Source organism: Callorhinus ursinus, unplaced genomic scaffold, assembly GCF_003265705.2.
Source record: "Callorhinus ursinus isolate GAN/ISIS: 27379988/994484 unplaced genomic scaffold, GSC_fseal_2.0 scaffold17, whole genome shotgun sequence".
NCBI lineage: Eukaryota > Metazoa > Chordata > Mammalia > Carnivora > Otariidae > Callorhinus > Callorhinus ursinus.
In genome coordinates, this window is record NW_027397079.1 from 39,594,054 (window position 1) to 39,610,308 (window position 16,255).

The 16,255-nt window shown below is 40.6% G+C and overlaps 1 protein-coding gene and 2 pseudogenes across 3 annotated transcripts; 1 reads left to right on the forward strand and 2 right to left on the reverse strand.

Annotated features, from left to right (window-relative positions):
* Positions 1-220: 220 nt before the first annotated feature.
* LOC112834860 (U2 spliceosomal RNA) lies at positions 221-370 on the reverse strand (annotated as a pseudogene).
* A 5-nt stretch (positions 371-375) lies between these two features.
* Positions 376-10,024, reverse strand: THAP1 (THAP domain containing 1). 3 transcript variants are annotated; one of them, XM_025886223.2, is made up of 3 exons: positions 9,702-10,024; positions 6,295-6,490; positions 376-1,739 (listed from the first exon to the last, which is right to left on the reverse strand). In XM_025886223.2, the coding sequence occupies exons 1-3, from the start codon at positions 9,770-9,772 to the stop codon at positions 1,365-1,367; spliced, it is 642 nt and encodes a 213-aa protein (XP_025742008.1). In that variant the 5' UTR covers positions 9,773-10,024; the 3' UTR covers positions 376-1,364. The 3 variants fall into 3 exon arrangements, with proteins under 3 accessions (XP_025742008.1, XP_025742009.1, XP_025742010.1); XM_025886224.2 differs by lacking the exon at positions 9,702-10,024 and adding an exon at positions 8,698-9,445; XM_025886225.2 differs by lacking the exon at positions 9,702-10,024 and adding an exon at positions 7,634-8,689.
* A 93-nt stretch (positions 10,025-10,117) lies between these two features.
* Positions 10,118-15,054, forward strand: LOC141374366 (septin-9 pseudogene; annotated as a pseudogene).
* Positions 15,055-16,255: the final 1,201 nt, after the last annotated feature.

Sequence of the window (16,255 nt, forward strand, 5' to 3'; positions counted from 1 at the left end):
TGGTTCATAAAAAATCAAGGTATTATCCACTGGTAGAACAGCAGTAAATTACATTGAAAACCACTCTACAAAAGACACTTTTGAATGTCACTGTTTCATATTTTTAATACTGCCTTAAAAGGCCTGTTACTCTTCAACTATCTCAGTGTACTTTGAAATATAAAATAATCGTAATTGGAACAATTAGTCTAAATCTAAGTAGGTAATTCCTAAGGCAGTATTTGTTTACTCAGAACATATTTTCATTTCAAATATGTAACTAAAAGTTCTCACAAAGTCAGAATACATCTCATAGTTTGAATAGAAACTTCAGTGTTTAAATTTCAACATTCAGTGACACTTGATCTTAGCCAAAAGGCCGAGAAGCGATCAACATTCAGTGACATAAACACTATGTATTAGGTTGCTCTGGAATACAAATCACTCAATTAAGTAAATGGGATATAATTTCTAACTTGTGTTAAAAGTGAAGAAATCCTTTTTTATGTGAAGATGTAACCAAAATCAATTGGTCATATTATGGTACAAATCAAACTCTGCTGACAACACATTTGTCAGAGATTTGGATACAGTTGGGAACTAGATGCTCCTTAAGGGTGGGGAGAATGAAAGAAAAGGCATACTGTGGATCAGGTCCCCCATTTTTATTACTTTATTAATAACAACGCCTACTTTATTGAAGAATGTCTCTTCCACGGGAGATATGCTTCTAATTTAATAATGCTAGACAGTGGGGAAAAAAAGATGGACCCACTTTTAAAAATTCATACTTATTTACTCGTATTGACTAGGTATAGAATGACCCTTCATTTTCTGCTCTGAAGACAACCAATTTATTTTTTTAAGTATTGACTTGTCAATTTATCTTTGACAAGTGATTAAGAAAGATAAACAAATCCTCTGACTTTACGAATAAGAATATATATATTCTGAGAAGTTACATCTTGTGATCTGACTATACTCTGACTTACAATGTAACTAAATTCTTTGAAGAACCTGCATTAATTTTAAATTTTAAACTTAAATTGTCCTTGCTATACTGTTCACATTCACTTCACACTTTTCATTTTTACATTTCTATAAATACCCAAAAAACAAACTCCTCAATTTGAAACCAACTTATATTGGAGTTCTGAGGTTAGTTTATAACTTTTAAGATATTTTGTTAAAATGTAAAAACCCTGAAATTACAAACAAAAAACTTACAATTTTATAGTATATATCTAATTTATTTTTTTAAAAAAATATTCTGAATTGTTTTTATACAAGTAATCAATTGTTATTTTTTCAAATGAAACTCCTTTATAGGCTAGAAGAGGGTGTGTGGTGTTGCCCCATTAAAAACCAATACAAACATCATTTTTTTATGCTGGCACTTCAACTATTTCAAAGTAGTCATTTGGCAAAATCACGTAACCTCTCTCTGATATGTCATCCTTCTCTTTCTGGAAGTGAACAACCTCCTTTAATTTTTCAAGCTGTCGTTCTTGTCTTCTGCACCGCTGCTGTGCAGTCTTGAGCTTCTTTCGGAGTTTTTCAACTTGTTGTTCTAGCTGATGAATCCTTTTTCTCTGGTGCATTGTATCCTCCACAGTATAGTTGTGGTCACAGAAAACAGAGAGATTATCAGGGGTCTGAAGAGGAGGCATTAGTAATCCAATAGCAGCATCGACCTGGGAAATGGGAGGTGTTAAAGGAGGCGGGGGAAGCTGTTCTTGTGGCTCCAGAAGATCTTCCTTCTACAACAATAATGCAGAGTATGTTCAAGTTTAGTAACTACAAATAACAGTTCAAAAGAATCCACCTGTGGAATTTAAGAATGACATTTTTACAAATTGGACAACCTAGAAGAAATGGTTAAATTTCCAGAGACATAAAATCATCCAAGAACGAATCAGGAAGGAATAGAAAATATGCATAGACCAATTGCTAGTGATGAAATTGAAAAGGCAATCGAAAAGCTCCCAAAAGACAAAAGTCCAGGACCAGATGGTAAATGCTACCAAATATTTAAACAGTTAATACCTATTCTCCTCAAAATATTCCAAAAAACAGAAGAGAAAGGACTTCCAAATACTTCTGTGAGGCCAGCATTACCCTGATATCAAAAACAAAGACACTACAACAACAACAACAAAAACTACAGGCCAATATCCCTGTTGAACATAGATGCAAAAATAAATATGAGCATATTCAACAATACATTAAAAGAATCATTTACCACAATCAAGTGGGATTTATTCCAGGTGTGCAAGGATGGCTCAATATTTGTAAATCAATGTGAAGCACTACATTAACAAAACAAAGGATAAAATCATATGATCATCTCAGTAAATGCAGAAAAAGCATCTGACAAAATTCAACATCCATTCATGATAAAAAGTCTCAACAAAGTTGGCTTAGAGGGAACATACCTCAAAATAAGAAAGGCCATATATGAAAAATCCACAGCTAACATCACATTCAGTAGTGAAAACCTGAGAGCTTCTCCTCTAAGATCAGAAACAAGACAAGATGTCTATTCTTACCACTTTCATTCAACATAGTACTGGGAAGTCCTAGCCATAGCAATCAGACAAGAAAAATTAAGAAAAGGCATCCAAATTGGTAAGGAAGAAGTAAAACTGTCACTAATTTGTAGATGACATGACACTACATATAGACAACCCTAAAGACTGCAACAGAAAATTATCAGAGGTAATAAGTGAATCCAGTGAAGTTGTAGGATACAAAATTAATATACAGAAATCAGTTGTGTTTCTATGCACTAAAAATGAAGTAGCAGAAAGAGAAATTAAGAAAACAATTCCATTTATAATTGCACCAAAAAGAATGAAACACCTAGGAATAAATTTAACCGAGGTGAAAGACCTATACTCTGAAAACTATAGAACACTGATGAAACAAACTGAAGATGACGCAAATAAATGAAAAGATATATACCATTCTCATGGATTGAAAGAATTAACATTGTTAAAATGTCCCTACTACCCAAAGCAATCTACAGACTCAATGCAATCCCTATGAAAATACCAACAGCATTTTTCAAGGAACTAGAAAAAGTAGTCTTAAAATCTGTATGGAACCACAAGAGACCCCAAATAGCCAAAGCACACTTGACAAAGAAGAACAAAGCTGGAGATACCACAATCGCAGTTTTCAAGATACACTACAAAGCTGCAGAATCAAAACTGGCACAAAAACAGAAATATAGATCAATGGAACAGAACAGAGAGCTCAGAAATAAACCCATGCTTACATGGTTAATTAATCTACAACAAAGGAGGTAAGAATATATAATAGGGAAAAAACAGACTCTTCAATAAATGGTGCTGGAGAAACTACAGTTACATGAAAAAGAATGAAACTGGACACTTTTATACACCACACAAAACTAAATTCAAAATGGATTAAAGACTTAAATGTGAAACCTGAAACCATAAAAATCCTAGAACAAAACACAGGCAGTAATTTCTTTGACATCAGCCTTAGCAACATTTTTCTAGACCTGTCTCCTCAGGTAAGGAAAACAAAAGCAAAATAAACAATTGTGACTACACCAAAATAAAAAACTTTTGCACAGGGCAGGAAACCATCAACAAAACTAAAATGAAATCTGGTGTGGGGTGCCTGGGTGGCTCAGTCAGATAAGCGCCCCGTTCTTGATTTTGGCTCAGGTCATGATCTCAGGGTTGTGAAATTAAGTCCTGTGTGGGCTCTGTGCTCAGCAAGGAGTCTACCTGAGATACTCTCTCTCCCTCTGCCCTTACCCCATGCACGCTCTCTCTAAAATAAATAAATCTTTAAAAAAATGAAACAAAATAAAAATAAAAAAAATAACATGTGAGATGCCTGGGTGGCTCAGTCAGTTAAGTGTCTGTCTTCGGCTCAGGTCACGATCCCAGAGTCCTGGGACCAAGTTCTGAACTGGGCTCCTTGCTCAGCAGGGAGCCTGCTTCTTGCTTGGCCTGTCACTCCCCCTGCTTGTGCTTTCTCTCTTTCTCTCTCATTCTGACAAATAAATAATAATAATAAAAAAAACACAGACAACCTAGTGAATGCAAAAATAGATCTGCAAAACATATATCTGATAAAGGAGTTAATAACCAAAATATATACAGAACTTATTCAACACTACATCAAAGAAATAAATAATCCGTTAAAAAATGGGCAGAGGACACAAACAGACATTTTCCAAAGACATACACATGGCCAACAAACACATGAAAAGATGCTCAACATCAATAATCATCAGGGAAATGAAAATCAAAACCATAATGAGTTATCACCTTATATCTGTCATAGTGATTAGTATCAAAAAGACAAGAAATAATAAGTGTTGGCGAGGATATGGAGAAAAGAGAAGCCTCATGCACCGTTCGTGAGAATGCAAATTGGTGCAGTGACTGTGGAAACCAGTATGGAGGTTTCTCAAAAACTTAAAAATAGAATTACCATATGATCCAGTAATTCCACTACTGGGTATTTACCCAAAGAAAATGAAAACACTAATTTGAAAAGATATCTGCATCCCTATATTTACTGCAGCATTATTTACAATAGCCCAGATATGAAAGCAACCCAAGTGTCCATCCACAGATGAATGGATAGAGATGTTGTGTGTGTGTGTGTGTGTGTGTGTGTGGAGGGTATACATATATATGTACACACACACACACACACACACACAATAGAATATTACTCAGCTATAAAAAAGAATGAGATTTTGCCATTTTGTAACAACATGCATGGACCTAGAGGGTATCATGCTCTCAAAAAAGTCAGAGAAAGACAAATACCATGTGATTCCACTTATATGTGAAATCTAAAAAACAAAACAACTGAAAAAAAAAAAGCAAACAAAAAAGCAGAAACAGACCCATAAATACAGAGAACAAGTGATGGCTGCCTGAGGGGAGAGGACGGGAGGATGGAAAAAATAGGCAGAGGGAGGTGCAGGCTTCCAGTTATGGAATGAAGAAGACACAGAAATGAAAGGTACAGCACAGGGAATGTGGTCAGCGGTGTTCTAACAGCCCTCCTTATACGGTGACCGGTGGGAGCCACAGTGGTGGTGAGCACAGCGTAATGTGCAGATTTGTCTAATGAGTGTGTCGTACACCTCAAACTAATGTAACATTACCATGTGTCAGCTACACTTTGATTAAAAAGAAAGAACACTAGACTTTTTTAGTGAATCCTTGAAACAGGAACATTCTAAAATGAGAAAACAATTTAAGGTTTTTTTTGTTTGTTTGTTTGTTTTTTAAAGATTTTATTTATTTATTTGACAGAGAGAGACAGTGAGAGCAGGAACACAGCAGGGGGAGTGGGAGAGGGGGAAGCAGGCTTCCCGCTGAGCGGGGAGCCTGATGTGGGACTCGATCCCAGGACCCTGGGATCATGACCTGAGCTGAAGGCAGACGCTTAACGACTGAGCCACCCAGGCGCCCCAATTTAAGTTTTAATTATACTTTTCCACCTAAAGTAGAAATGGGATGCAAGAGAGAGAATGACTGATAAGATTTAATTAAATACTAAGCACTTAAAACTGAGGGGTAAATACTTTGAAACTGAATGGTCCCGGATAAAGAAAACCCAAAACTTATCAACATACATGTAGGGGTAGAGAGTGACTAAAATTAAGTCACAAAGCTAGATCGCCTTTCTTAGTATGAAGATGTTTAACTTTAATAAACTGCACTTTGTATTTTTAAAAAGTATATCATTGCTGGGGCGCCTGGGTGGCTCAGTCGTTAAGCATCTGCCTTCGGCTCAGGTCATGGTCCCAGGGTCCAGGGATCGAGCCCCACATCGGGCTCCCTGCTCGGCAGGAAGCCTGCTTCTCCCTCTCCCACTCCCCCTGCTTGTGTTCCCTCTCTCGCTGTCCTTCTCTCTCTCTGTCAAATAAATAAATAAAATCTTAAAAAAAAAAGTATATCATTAACAGTGGTTATCTATAAGTGATGGCTTCCAGGTGACATTTCTTTTTTCTTTTTTTTTTTAAAGATTTTATTTATTTATTTGACAGAGAGACACAGCGAAAGAGGGAACACAAGGGAACACAGCAGGGGGAGTGGGAGAGGGAGAAGCAGGCTTTGCACTGAGCAGGGAGCCCAATGAGGGGCTTGATCCCAGGACCCTGGGATTACGACCTGAACCGAAGGCAGACGCTTAACGACTGAGCCACCCAGGCGTCCTCTAACATTTATTTTCTTAACATTACTCTGAATTTTCCACAATAAAAACATTAATTTTATAAATAGAAAGCCCAGTATTTTAAAACACCCTTACCTTGTCATGCGGCTCGGTACAGAGAAATATTGTGGGTACAGCATTCTCTTTCAGCAACTTGTTGTTACACTCCCTCTTAAAGCAGTCAGGAGTGAAGTGCTCCGAACAGATACTGCTGTACTTCGTGGGCTTAAAGTTTTTCCTTCGGACAGCTGCCTCCCATTTTTTGCAAAGACTGGGTCGAGTAAGAGGAAACCTAAGAAGAAGAGATAATTCAGTTCTCTCACCTTCTTTTAAAAGGAAAAAAAAAAAGCACATCCAGACTTTCCTGATTAGGAAAGAACTATCTTATATTGATGTGAACAAGCTAAGGGACATTTGATTAAAACACTAGCTCTGCTATCTTTTTTTTTTTTTTGACAGTTTTTAGTTGTGCCTTTATTCACCTCAGTTAAGAATGTAATTGCTTTAAAGATCTTTTAAATAAAGTGACCACCCACTAGTGTGTGACGTAAGTCAGCCCTCTCAGCATGGAATTTTTGTTTTTTTTAAAAGCAGTATTTGGGGATGTTGTATGTAAGGGATGAATCACTGAATTTTACTCCTGAAACCAATACTGCACTGTATGTTAATTAGAATTTAAATAACAATTAAAAAAATAAAAAGCAGTATTTATTATAGGAATCTTTTTATCACAAAGTAGTTACAAGAATGTCAGATACGATGATACATACAATTTAAACACAGGCTGATTAAAAATTTACAAAATGTAAAAATATACATATTAAAAGTCAGCCATGCAGACAGATGCATGCAGTGGGAAGAGGGTATGATGGGAGGTGGGAAGTCAAGGGACATGCAGTAATATTGCTTGTCTTCCTCTGTTACAATAAATAACTTCCACTAAGTGATACAGGTATTGCATACACATCTAAATATACAAGAGTAAATGGTGTATCTCCTCTATTTCATTTATTAATGTTTTAACTTTTTATGTCAAAGACACTAAGAGTTTCAAGTAAAATACATAATATAAGGGTGAATCTATACTGATCTTTTTTTTTTACCAATGAAAACAAAATTGCATGTTTATATCCACATACTGCAAAAAAGAAGGTTCTAGTTCTCTTAGGATCAGTCTGACAAATATGAATTATCAAATTATAGTCAAATCATAATGATAAATTTAAAATTTCATTCATTTGTTTGTTTATGTTTGGAGACAACTGTTTGGAATTGAAAGGGAGTGGTCTATTAGTTTCATGAACTTGGATGTTCAAGTCTCCCCAAGTCTGGGAAGTTCTTATTTATTTTTTAATTTTTAAAATTTTTATTTATTTATTTTAGTCTTCCAATTTGTTTTTAATTCCAGATAAGAATATTATTTATCTTAATTTACCTCAAAATCAACTGGAATATGTCCATCAGGCCCAGATAAGGGGGCTTGGGAAGAGTTTAAATTTACTGTGATTTTACTCTTCCAGGTCAAGTATTTAGTGAACTGGGGAGACTGGAAAGAAGCCAAAGGATGTTTCAACTCTATGTTCCAGTTTCTCTTCCACGTAAGGCATGCTACAGCCTGAGTCTGCTATCATGAAGAATTAACCAATCTTTGGGACAGTTCTTTTCTTTGCCCAGAATAGCTGCTGCTACAGGGCCACCATATAGAAACTGGTAAAAGTACCCCTAGAAGATCCCTGCTGGAAATGGCCTCCAGAAATACAAAATTCAGCACCTTGCACTCCTGTCTCAAGCACTACAATGCTCAGGCTGTTTATGGAGTTCCGTCAAGATATTTCCCATCTAGTCCCAAAAAACTGTTCTTTATAGGTAAGAATGAGAGGCAGATCAGCTCTTCCTTTGATTCAGTCATTTCACAGCCAGCAGAAACTATTTCTGATGTGTGAATGCCACCCTTAGTTTCCAGTACCAATGAAAGGTTTTCCACATTTTTAGATTCTTTCTGAGATATCATTAGAAATAGGGTTGTGGGGAGCTGACTGTATGTAACCGTGTTACCGGTAATCTTCTGATCTATTCCTACACTTTCAAAGAACTGGAAGTCAATTCACCAGCTTTCAGAAATTCCAATAAATGAAGAAGTAATATCAGGATATACTGAAGTAGATCCTGGAAGTGTTAAGTGTTCTCTCTCGTCCTCGAGGTGGAGGGTAGGGGTGGTGCTGGTGATACATCAATCAACACTCAAGATCTATGTTGTAAGGCACTCATTTCTTTTGGGTCCCTCTCATACCAAACATAAAATGCATCTACATCCCCTGTTAAACACAAATGACAGCACCAAAAAAAATTGAAGGAATATTTAATTTTTGCTTTTGTAATTATTTACCTACGAATAATTCCTATAATTTACCACGGGTCTAATCTCTTAGCTATCATCTACTTATTGTCGGGAATTCTTGCAAAACAAGTTAATGCAAATGTAATAAAATTTGTAAATACTTTATTTGGCTGAATGAAAATGCCATCGTGTCACATTTTGCAGACATCCGATTATCGTTTCCATTTTGCAGTTTTCTTTTCCCATTTTTCCATTAAGTCGTTTCCATTTTGCAGTTTTCTTTTCCCATTTTCAAGAGAACATTTTTCCATCCAGGACTACTCTACCTGCAGCACTTTCTGGATAACAATCCTGAAAGTTGTGGGGCAAGTTCTTTTCTAAGGGCTTCCTCTAGGCGCCCGTAATAGCTCATACTGACTTCTATTATGACACTTGATTATGGCCGGTGTTATTATTATTGTCCACGTTATCGTTACTGTGCGCTGAAAATATTAAGTATTCATCTTGGTAGTACCAGAAGCTTTCTCTAAAACTTGGAGTTCCTTAAAGGTTAGTTCCTAGAAACTGGGTAAAAACATCCTCCCTGAAATCCTGGCCAAAACTCAACCTTTAATTACTGTGATGCTGGCCTCCCATCCACAGCAAGGATGAAAAAGAGGGGCTTCGTCATTTGAAAGGTCTTTCTTTGTCTCTATTTCAAATTTACTTCTAAGGCGTTATTACCCCCTAGTTTCTCTATTACCCCAGGGGCGAGATCCAGATGCCTCTCGGCTTTGAGGACCTCACGACCCGCGCGGGGTAGTTGGACATCGCTCCTGGGTCGCGAACACACCAACCCGAGGCGGCGGGCGAACCTCGCGCACGGGTTCCGATCCTCGAGCGCGAGAAACGGTCACCGCGGCGACGCGCGCCGAGGACGCGCAGCCCTGGGCTGTGGAACGTGAGCTCCAACCCGGGGCGGGTACGCCCACCGCTCGCGGCCGGAGAGACGGCGAGTAGGGTCCGGTCGTGCCCCGCCCCTGCCTCCGCCCCTGCCTCCGCCCCTGCCCCGCCCCTCTCATTAGGTATCGCGCGGACACGCGCCTGGCTCCGCCCCCGAGCCCAACCGGCCGCGCGCCCCCAGCCCGAGCTGGGGCCAGCCCCGCGAGACGCGCAAGGTACTTACTTGTGGAAAGAAACGGGCTTATCCTTATCATACCGGTTCTTGCAGCCGTAGGCGGAACAGGACTGCACCATCCTTCCGGTCTTCAGTCACTTCACTTCTGCCGCTCCCGCAGGCAGGAGAAGCTGCTATCAATGTCGCCGCGCTGGGCTTTGACACCCTCGCTTCTTCTGTAGCTTTGGTCAACAGTTACAGTGATGATAAGCTCACTCGGGTTGACTATTGTGCCCGTTTTGTTGTTTGCATTAGCAGAAGGACCACAGCCATCGCCCGTCTCCCATCTCCAAGATGGCGGAGGCAGCTTCAACCTCACCTCTCGCGAGGAGTTTGTCTCACTGTCTCTGATTAGCCCTGAGGTCAGAGGTAACGTTCCTTGGGAAGCAGGCCATTGGCTAAGGCCCGGCGTTGCGGAGGTGGGTGGGGCCTCGAGCTTCCGGAAGGGAGAAAGGAAGTGTTTGATAGGAGAGGCAAGGGGAGGGGACCCGAACCTGAGTGGAGGGCAGGACTCCGCAACCTGTGTGATTTCCTTGTGTTAATTTATCTGGGACGGTTTAGGGTGGAGAACGGCGCGGTCTTTGAGTATGGTGGCCTAACGGAGGACAGGTGTAGAGCTAAGGTCATTGGGTAATTCTTCCCATTTCTTTAAAAGGGCAGCCACGGATGGTATATGATTTTGTGAAACTTTGTGGATCCCTTTCCCACATCGCCAGTTTTCATCCCATTACCTGTCGCTGCAGGTATCACAAGGCTCCGTGAGAGCTCAGGCGCCAGAATTGTAGCAATGAGAGGAGACATACACGCTCACTTCTGAAGGGCTTCCATTGCTGTAGTGTTCTACAGGTGCTGTTGGAAATCATGTGCTGCAGCTATTTTCCCACCGTTTGTCTCTTGTTGCGTGCACCTCCCCTCTATGTAGATCAGAGCCTGGAAATCTGGATAGCAGGCTGTTGACAAATTCCATGGCTCTATTATACTTTTTCTGCCCCACTCTCCCCCCCCCCCCCCGCTTAAGTCCTGATGTTTCCCCAGGGTTCCATCCTCTGCCCTCCTCTGACTCTAAACACCCTGCTGCTTGAATTCAGTAAAATGCTATGATTTCCTAAATCTTCTGTTTCTTATGTAAATTTTTCTGCCTTCGGATTATCATCTGTGAATTATCTATTCAGTTGCTTAAACCGGAAACCTTAGTTTTCTTTCTCACCCTCTACATCTGATTGATGGCCAGGATAATTTTATAGAATAAATAAATACTTATTAAATCCACCCCTCTCCATCTCTCTTTTCATTGTTCTTGATCAGGCCCTCAGACCCATGCAACAACCCCTGACTGTCCGTCTCTAGTTTTGCCTCTCCAGTCTTTCCTCCACATTAAGTAATTGTCATACACTTGTTCACATCCTTCAGAAGCTACCTCCTCTACTGGATAAAATCCAGACTTCTGGTGAGTCATAAAGCCCTTGAGGACCAGCTACCTCTACCTTTTCACCATCATCTCCACCCACATGTCTTTAACTTAACTCTTTCCTAGCATTATATTTTACACAGGGCAGGCATTCTCCTGGCTTCCGGAAATAGGCTGTTTTCCCTTAGGCTGCAGTGCCTTTCTCTGACCTGTCCACCTTCAAGATGTGGCCTCAATGTTATGTTTCTAACAAGCTTTCCTTATCCTCTTTTTCTTAAGCTCTCCAACTTAGGCACCTCTCTTGTTCCAATGAAAACTTGTACTTAACCTCTCTATATGATTATGAACCATACTGTAATGTCTATGTCCTTGTCCCACTTCATAAACTAAGATCCTATTGAGGAGGAGGACTTTGTCTTACTTAGCCTTGTAACCCCAGCAGCTTGCAGTGTCTGGCATAAATTAAGTATCTAGAAAATGTTAAATCAACTGGGCCCAGAAACCTTGTGCCTAAAATAATTTCAGAGCCATATCCTTTTACCAAATACTAAAATAATAGTTTATTAGCATTTCCAGGGATAGACAGGCAGTAATTTCCTCCATGGTTTGCTGTGCAATAAGGATCAGAATGTGATAAGTGCTTGTGAACTAAAAAGTATATTTTAACTAAGCGTTCACTGAAATTCTTTCTCATCTGTTGATTCAGCAAATATTTACTAAACATTGGCTAGGTTCTAGGGGCTTGGGATACATAAGTGAATAAGACAAAGATTTCTGCCCTCGTGGAGCTAACATTCTAGTGGAGGTTGGAAGAGGGAGACAGAGAACATAATGACCATATGACATGTTAAAGCATGTCATAAAGGAGCAATGTGGCGGTGGGGGTTGCAATTTTAAATACTTTGAGGAATCATTTCTGTAGTTTGCTAAATACAATGGTTAGGATAGGCCTAATAGAGGAAGTGACTGTTGAGCTAAGATTTGGAATGGGCAAGAGTTAGCTAGGAGGATATCTGGGGGAAGAGCCTTGCAGGCAGAGGGAATGGCTAAGGCAAAACTCCTGAAGCTCGGTATCCCCAGCCTGTACAAAGAACAGTAAAGGGGCCAGTGTGGCTGGATCAGAGTGGGGGTGTGGGGCAAATTTAAAGTCAGAGGAAACAGGATGAGGCCACATGTAGGGACTTGGAAGCTAGTGTAAGGACTTTGACTTGTACTCTGAGATGGTGAACATGTTTTAAGCAGAGTAGTGATCCAGTCTTTTAAAATGATCACTCCGCTGTGTTGAGTATCGATAGCAGGGGGAACTTAGAGGCAGGGAGACTGACCGGTAGGCAGGCTTGTGTGGCAATGTAGATGAGAGATGGTGGCTTACACCTGGGTGGTAAGGAGTAAGGAGTGATCTTGTCTTCTCTCCCTTTTTCCCCTTCCATTTCTTTATTAACCTTTATCGAGCAAATGGCAGACATTATGCTAAGTCTTGCTCTTTGTGAGCAAGATTAACAGTCCCTATCTTCACAGAGCTTATCCTAGTGAGGGGAAGACAGACAATAAAAATGTGAATAAAATAACATTGTGCTGAGATGCCTGAATACATTAGAATGTTGTAAGGGTGAATGAGGTTAGAGGAGGGCTAACTTACTTTAGCTAGAGTGGTTAGGTCGTCTGAGAAAGGAACATTTTGCTGAGAACCAAAGAATGGGAAAAAATCTAGTAGTGTAAAGAATAAGAATGGGGAGGCTGGGAAGAGCATTCTCCATACAGGGAGTGTGTACCAAGGCACTGTAGCAGTAGTGAGTTTAGTATTACCTGGGAACTGAATGGAGGCTGGGGTGGAGACCCAGGGAGCCAGGGGAAGGGCATGAAGTGAGGTTGAAGAAGGTGACTTTTAAGTGCAGCAGGAAGCCAGTGAACCTTTATAGGCAGTAGAGAGACATGACATTTTTAAAATGTCATTCTGGCTATTAGGTGAAGAGTTTATCAGAGGGGCAATAGTGCACGTGAGTAGCAGACCAGTTAAGAGGCCATTGCAGGCAAGTAACACAGGTTGGTAACTTAGACTAAGGTAGTGGCAGTGGAGATGGAATGACCAGGATTTGAGAATATGTTGGAGGTAGAAATGTCAAGGCTTGGTGCTGATAGATGGATATGAGAATGAGGAAGAGAGAGGAATCAAGGTATTAAGGTTGACTTGTACTTGAATTTCTGGCTTCAGTATTTAGATGGAGGGATAATGGTACCTTTTACTGAGATAGAGATGGCCTTTAAAAAAGAAGAGAGCTGTATACCCCCCACCAAATAGAGGACTTGGAGGGTGGGAGCAATTTATGAAGTGGAGTCATCAGCTCTGGGAGTATAGGACTGGGGAATGTCAGAAGAGAAGGAATGTATAAAAGTTCGCAGAGGGCTCTCTGCCGGCGGCTGGCGCAGCCCGACTCAGCTGCTGGGCCCCTGAGGCAGCTCTTGGCTGCATTGGCGACATGGCTGACACCCCCAGAGACGCTGGGCTGAAGCAGGCGCCCGCGCCCGGGAACGAGAAGGCCCCCGCGGACTTCAGCTTCCTGGAGCAGATGCGCAGGAAGGCCATGAAGCAGGGCTTCGAGTTCAACATCATGGTGGTCGGGCAGAGTGGCTTGGGGAAGTCCACCTTGATCAACACCCTCTTCAAGTCCAAAATTAGCCGGAAGTCGGTGCAGCCCACCTCCGAGGAACGCATCCCCAAGATCACTGAGATCAAGTCCATCACGCATGATATTGAAGAGAAGGGTGTCCGCATGAAGCTGACGGTCATTGACACACCAGGGTTCGGGGACCACATCAACAATGAGAACTGCTGGCAGCCGATCATGAAGTTCATCAACTACCAGTACGAGAAATACCTGCAGGAGGAGGTCAATATCAACCGGAAGAAGCGCATCCCGGACACGCGCGTCCACTGCTGCCTGTACTTTATCCCCGCCACCGGCCACTCCCTCAGGCCCCTGGACATCGAGTTTATGAAGCGCCTCAGCAAAGTAGCGAACATTGTTCCTGTCATCGCCAAGGCCGACACGCTGACCCTGGAGGAGAGGGTCTACCTCAAACAGCGGATCACCGCGGACCTGCTGTCCAACGGCATTGACGTGTCCCCCCAGAAGGAGTATGACAAGGACTCGGAGGACTGGCTGGTGAATGAGAAGTTCCGAGAGATGATCCCGTTCACCGTGGTGGGCAGTGACCATGAGTACCAAGTGAATGGGAAGAGGATCCTTGGACGGAAAACCAAATGGGGCACCATCAAAGTTGAGACCACCACCCACTGTGAGTTTGCCCACCTTCGGGACCTCCTTATCAGGACGCACATGCAGAACATCAAGGACATCACCAGCAGCATCCACTTCGAAGCGTACCGGGTGAAGCGTCTGCACGAAGGCAGCCATGCCATGTCCAACGGCGTCGAGGAGAAGGGGCTCGAAGCCCAGGAGATGTAGACCCACCCTGCCCCGGGGACCCTGACCCCCAGTCCTTTCCAGCACCACCCCCAGGCCCGCCCACATGCCCCATTTTATTTTATATAATTTTCTCCACTTGTCATCGTTCTCTGCCCCTTTACATGCCGCCAAGTAACAAGATCACGTGTGCCCTCCTGAAAAAAAAAAAAAGTTCTCAGAGGTTGGTAATGCAAGCCACTAAAGAAGCATGCAAGGATCACCAGCCAGTGCAGAGCGCCCTTTTGAGGTTTGTGATCACTTTTAATCCGTTTAGAGTGAAACTAGTCAATTTCGTTATTTGGTTGGATTTCCCTCAGTGAAGTTCTCTTCTTCACTCCCCTTTTTTTCTGTTTCCTTTCTTCCAGCTATCCATAACTTGGACGTGAAATCTACATTTTTATTATTTATTGAAAATAATCCTAATGTTTCCTTACTTCGAAATGGAAAATTTATTGAAGTAAATTGCCTATAATTTAAAAAATATTAATTGAACTGAATGTTGAATTTTTCTTTCTGAAACACCCCCCAAATTTTTACTGTGTGGTCTACAAGTTAATTTCTTTACTTAATAGAAAAATAATTTCTACTTTCTCTAAACTGATTTACATGCATTGTCTGTTTTTCTTCTCTCCTTTGCCCATTTCTTCTCAACATTTCCTAAGGCTCAAATAACTATTCTCTACTTGTCAAGGGATGACTGCCAGAAACATTTACTTTCAAAGATGATAATCTGCCTTTTTAACAATCCAAATGTCCATTAAATAGTTGAATGAATAAATTGTGGTATAGTCATACGAAGGAATACTATACAGCAATCAAAGTAAAGGAGCTATGACCCACAACAATATGGATGGTTTCTACATAATATTGAAGAAGTCACACAAAAGCAAATATATTATCCTATTTTTTTTAAAGAGTAAAAAAGGTAAAAGTCAAGAAATTATTTTGGGACAGAGAGGCAATGAAAGGGGGCTTATGGGATGATGGTAATATGTCTTTTGATGGAGGTGGTAGTGTGTTTGCTTTATGATAATTCATCATCTGACCCTGATGATTTAGAAAATCTCTGGTGTAAACTGAGGGTTGCTGGAGGGGAGGTGGGTGGAGGGATGGGGTAATTGGGTGATGGGTATTAAGGAGAGAGAGCACTTGATGTAATGAGCATTGGGTGTTATATGCAACTGATGAATCACTAAAATCTATATCAGAAACTAATAACATACTATATGTTAATTAAGCTGAATTTAAATTAAAAAAAATTTTAAATCCCTGGTGTTTATTCTACTTTAATAAAAGTTTATAAAGCAAACAAGGACTACACAAAATATGCAAAATTTCCTTTCTTTTAGAGAATGGGAGAGATGTTTATATACTCATTTGATCTCTTCATTTGGTCCCTTACATAAATGTCAAAGATGAATATATGCCTTAGCTTTATATGACCATTTAAGGGAATGAGACTAAATAGGGGTAAACTGAGGAAAGTTGGTTGGAAGTGTGATGTTTTTCAGTCTTAAGATGCCAAGAGCTAATTCATTTACTAATAGACTTTTTAAGGAAATAGATTAATACAGTTTTGAAGGAAAAAAGAAAATGTAACCCTTGACATTAAAAGGATAAGTTTTGTTATAATTGTTCAAGAAGGGTAAACTTTGTTTTCTTGTTGGATAAACTGGAAAAAAACAAGC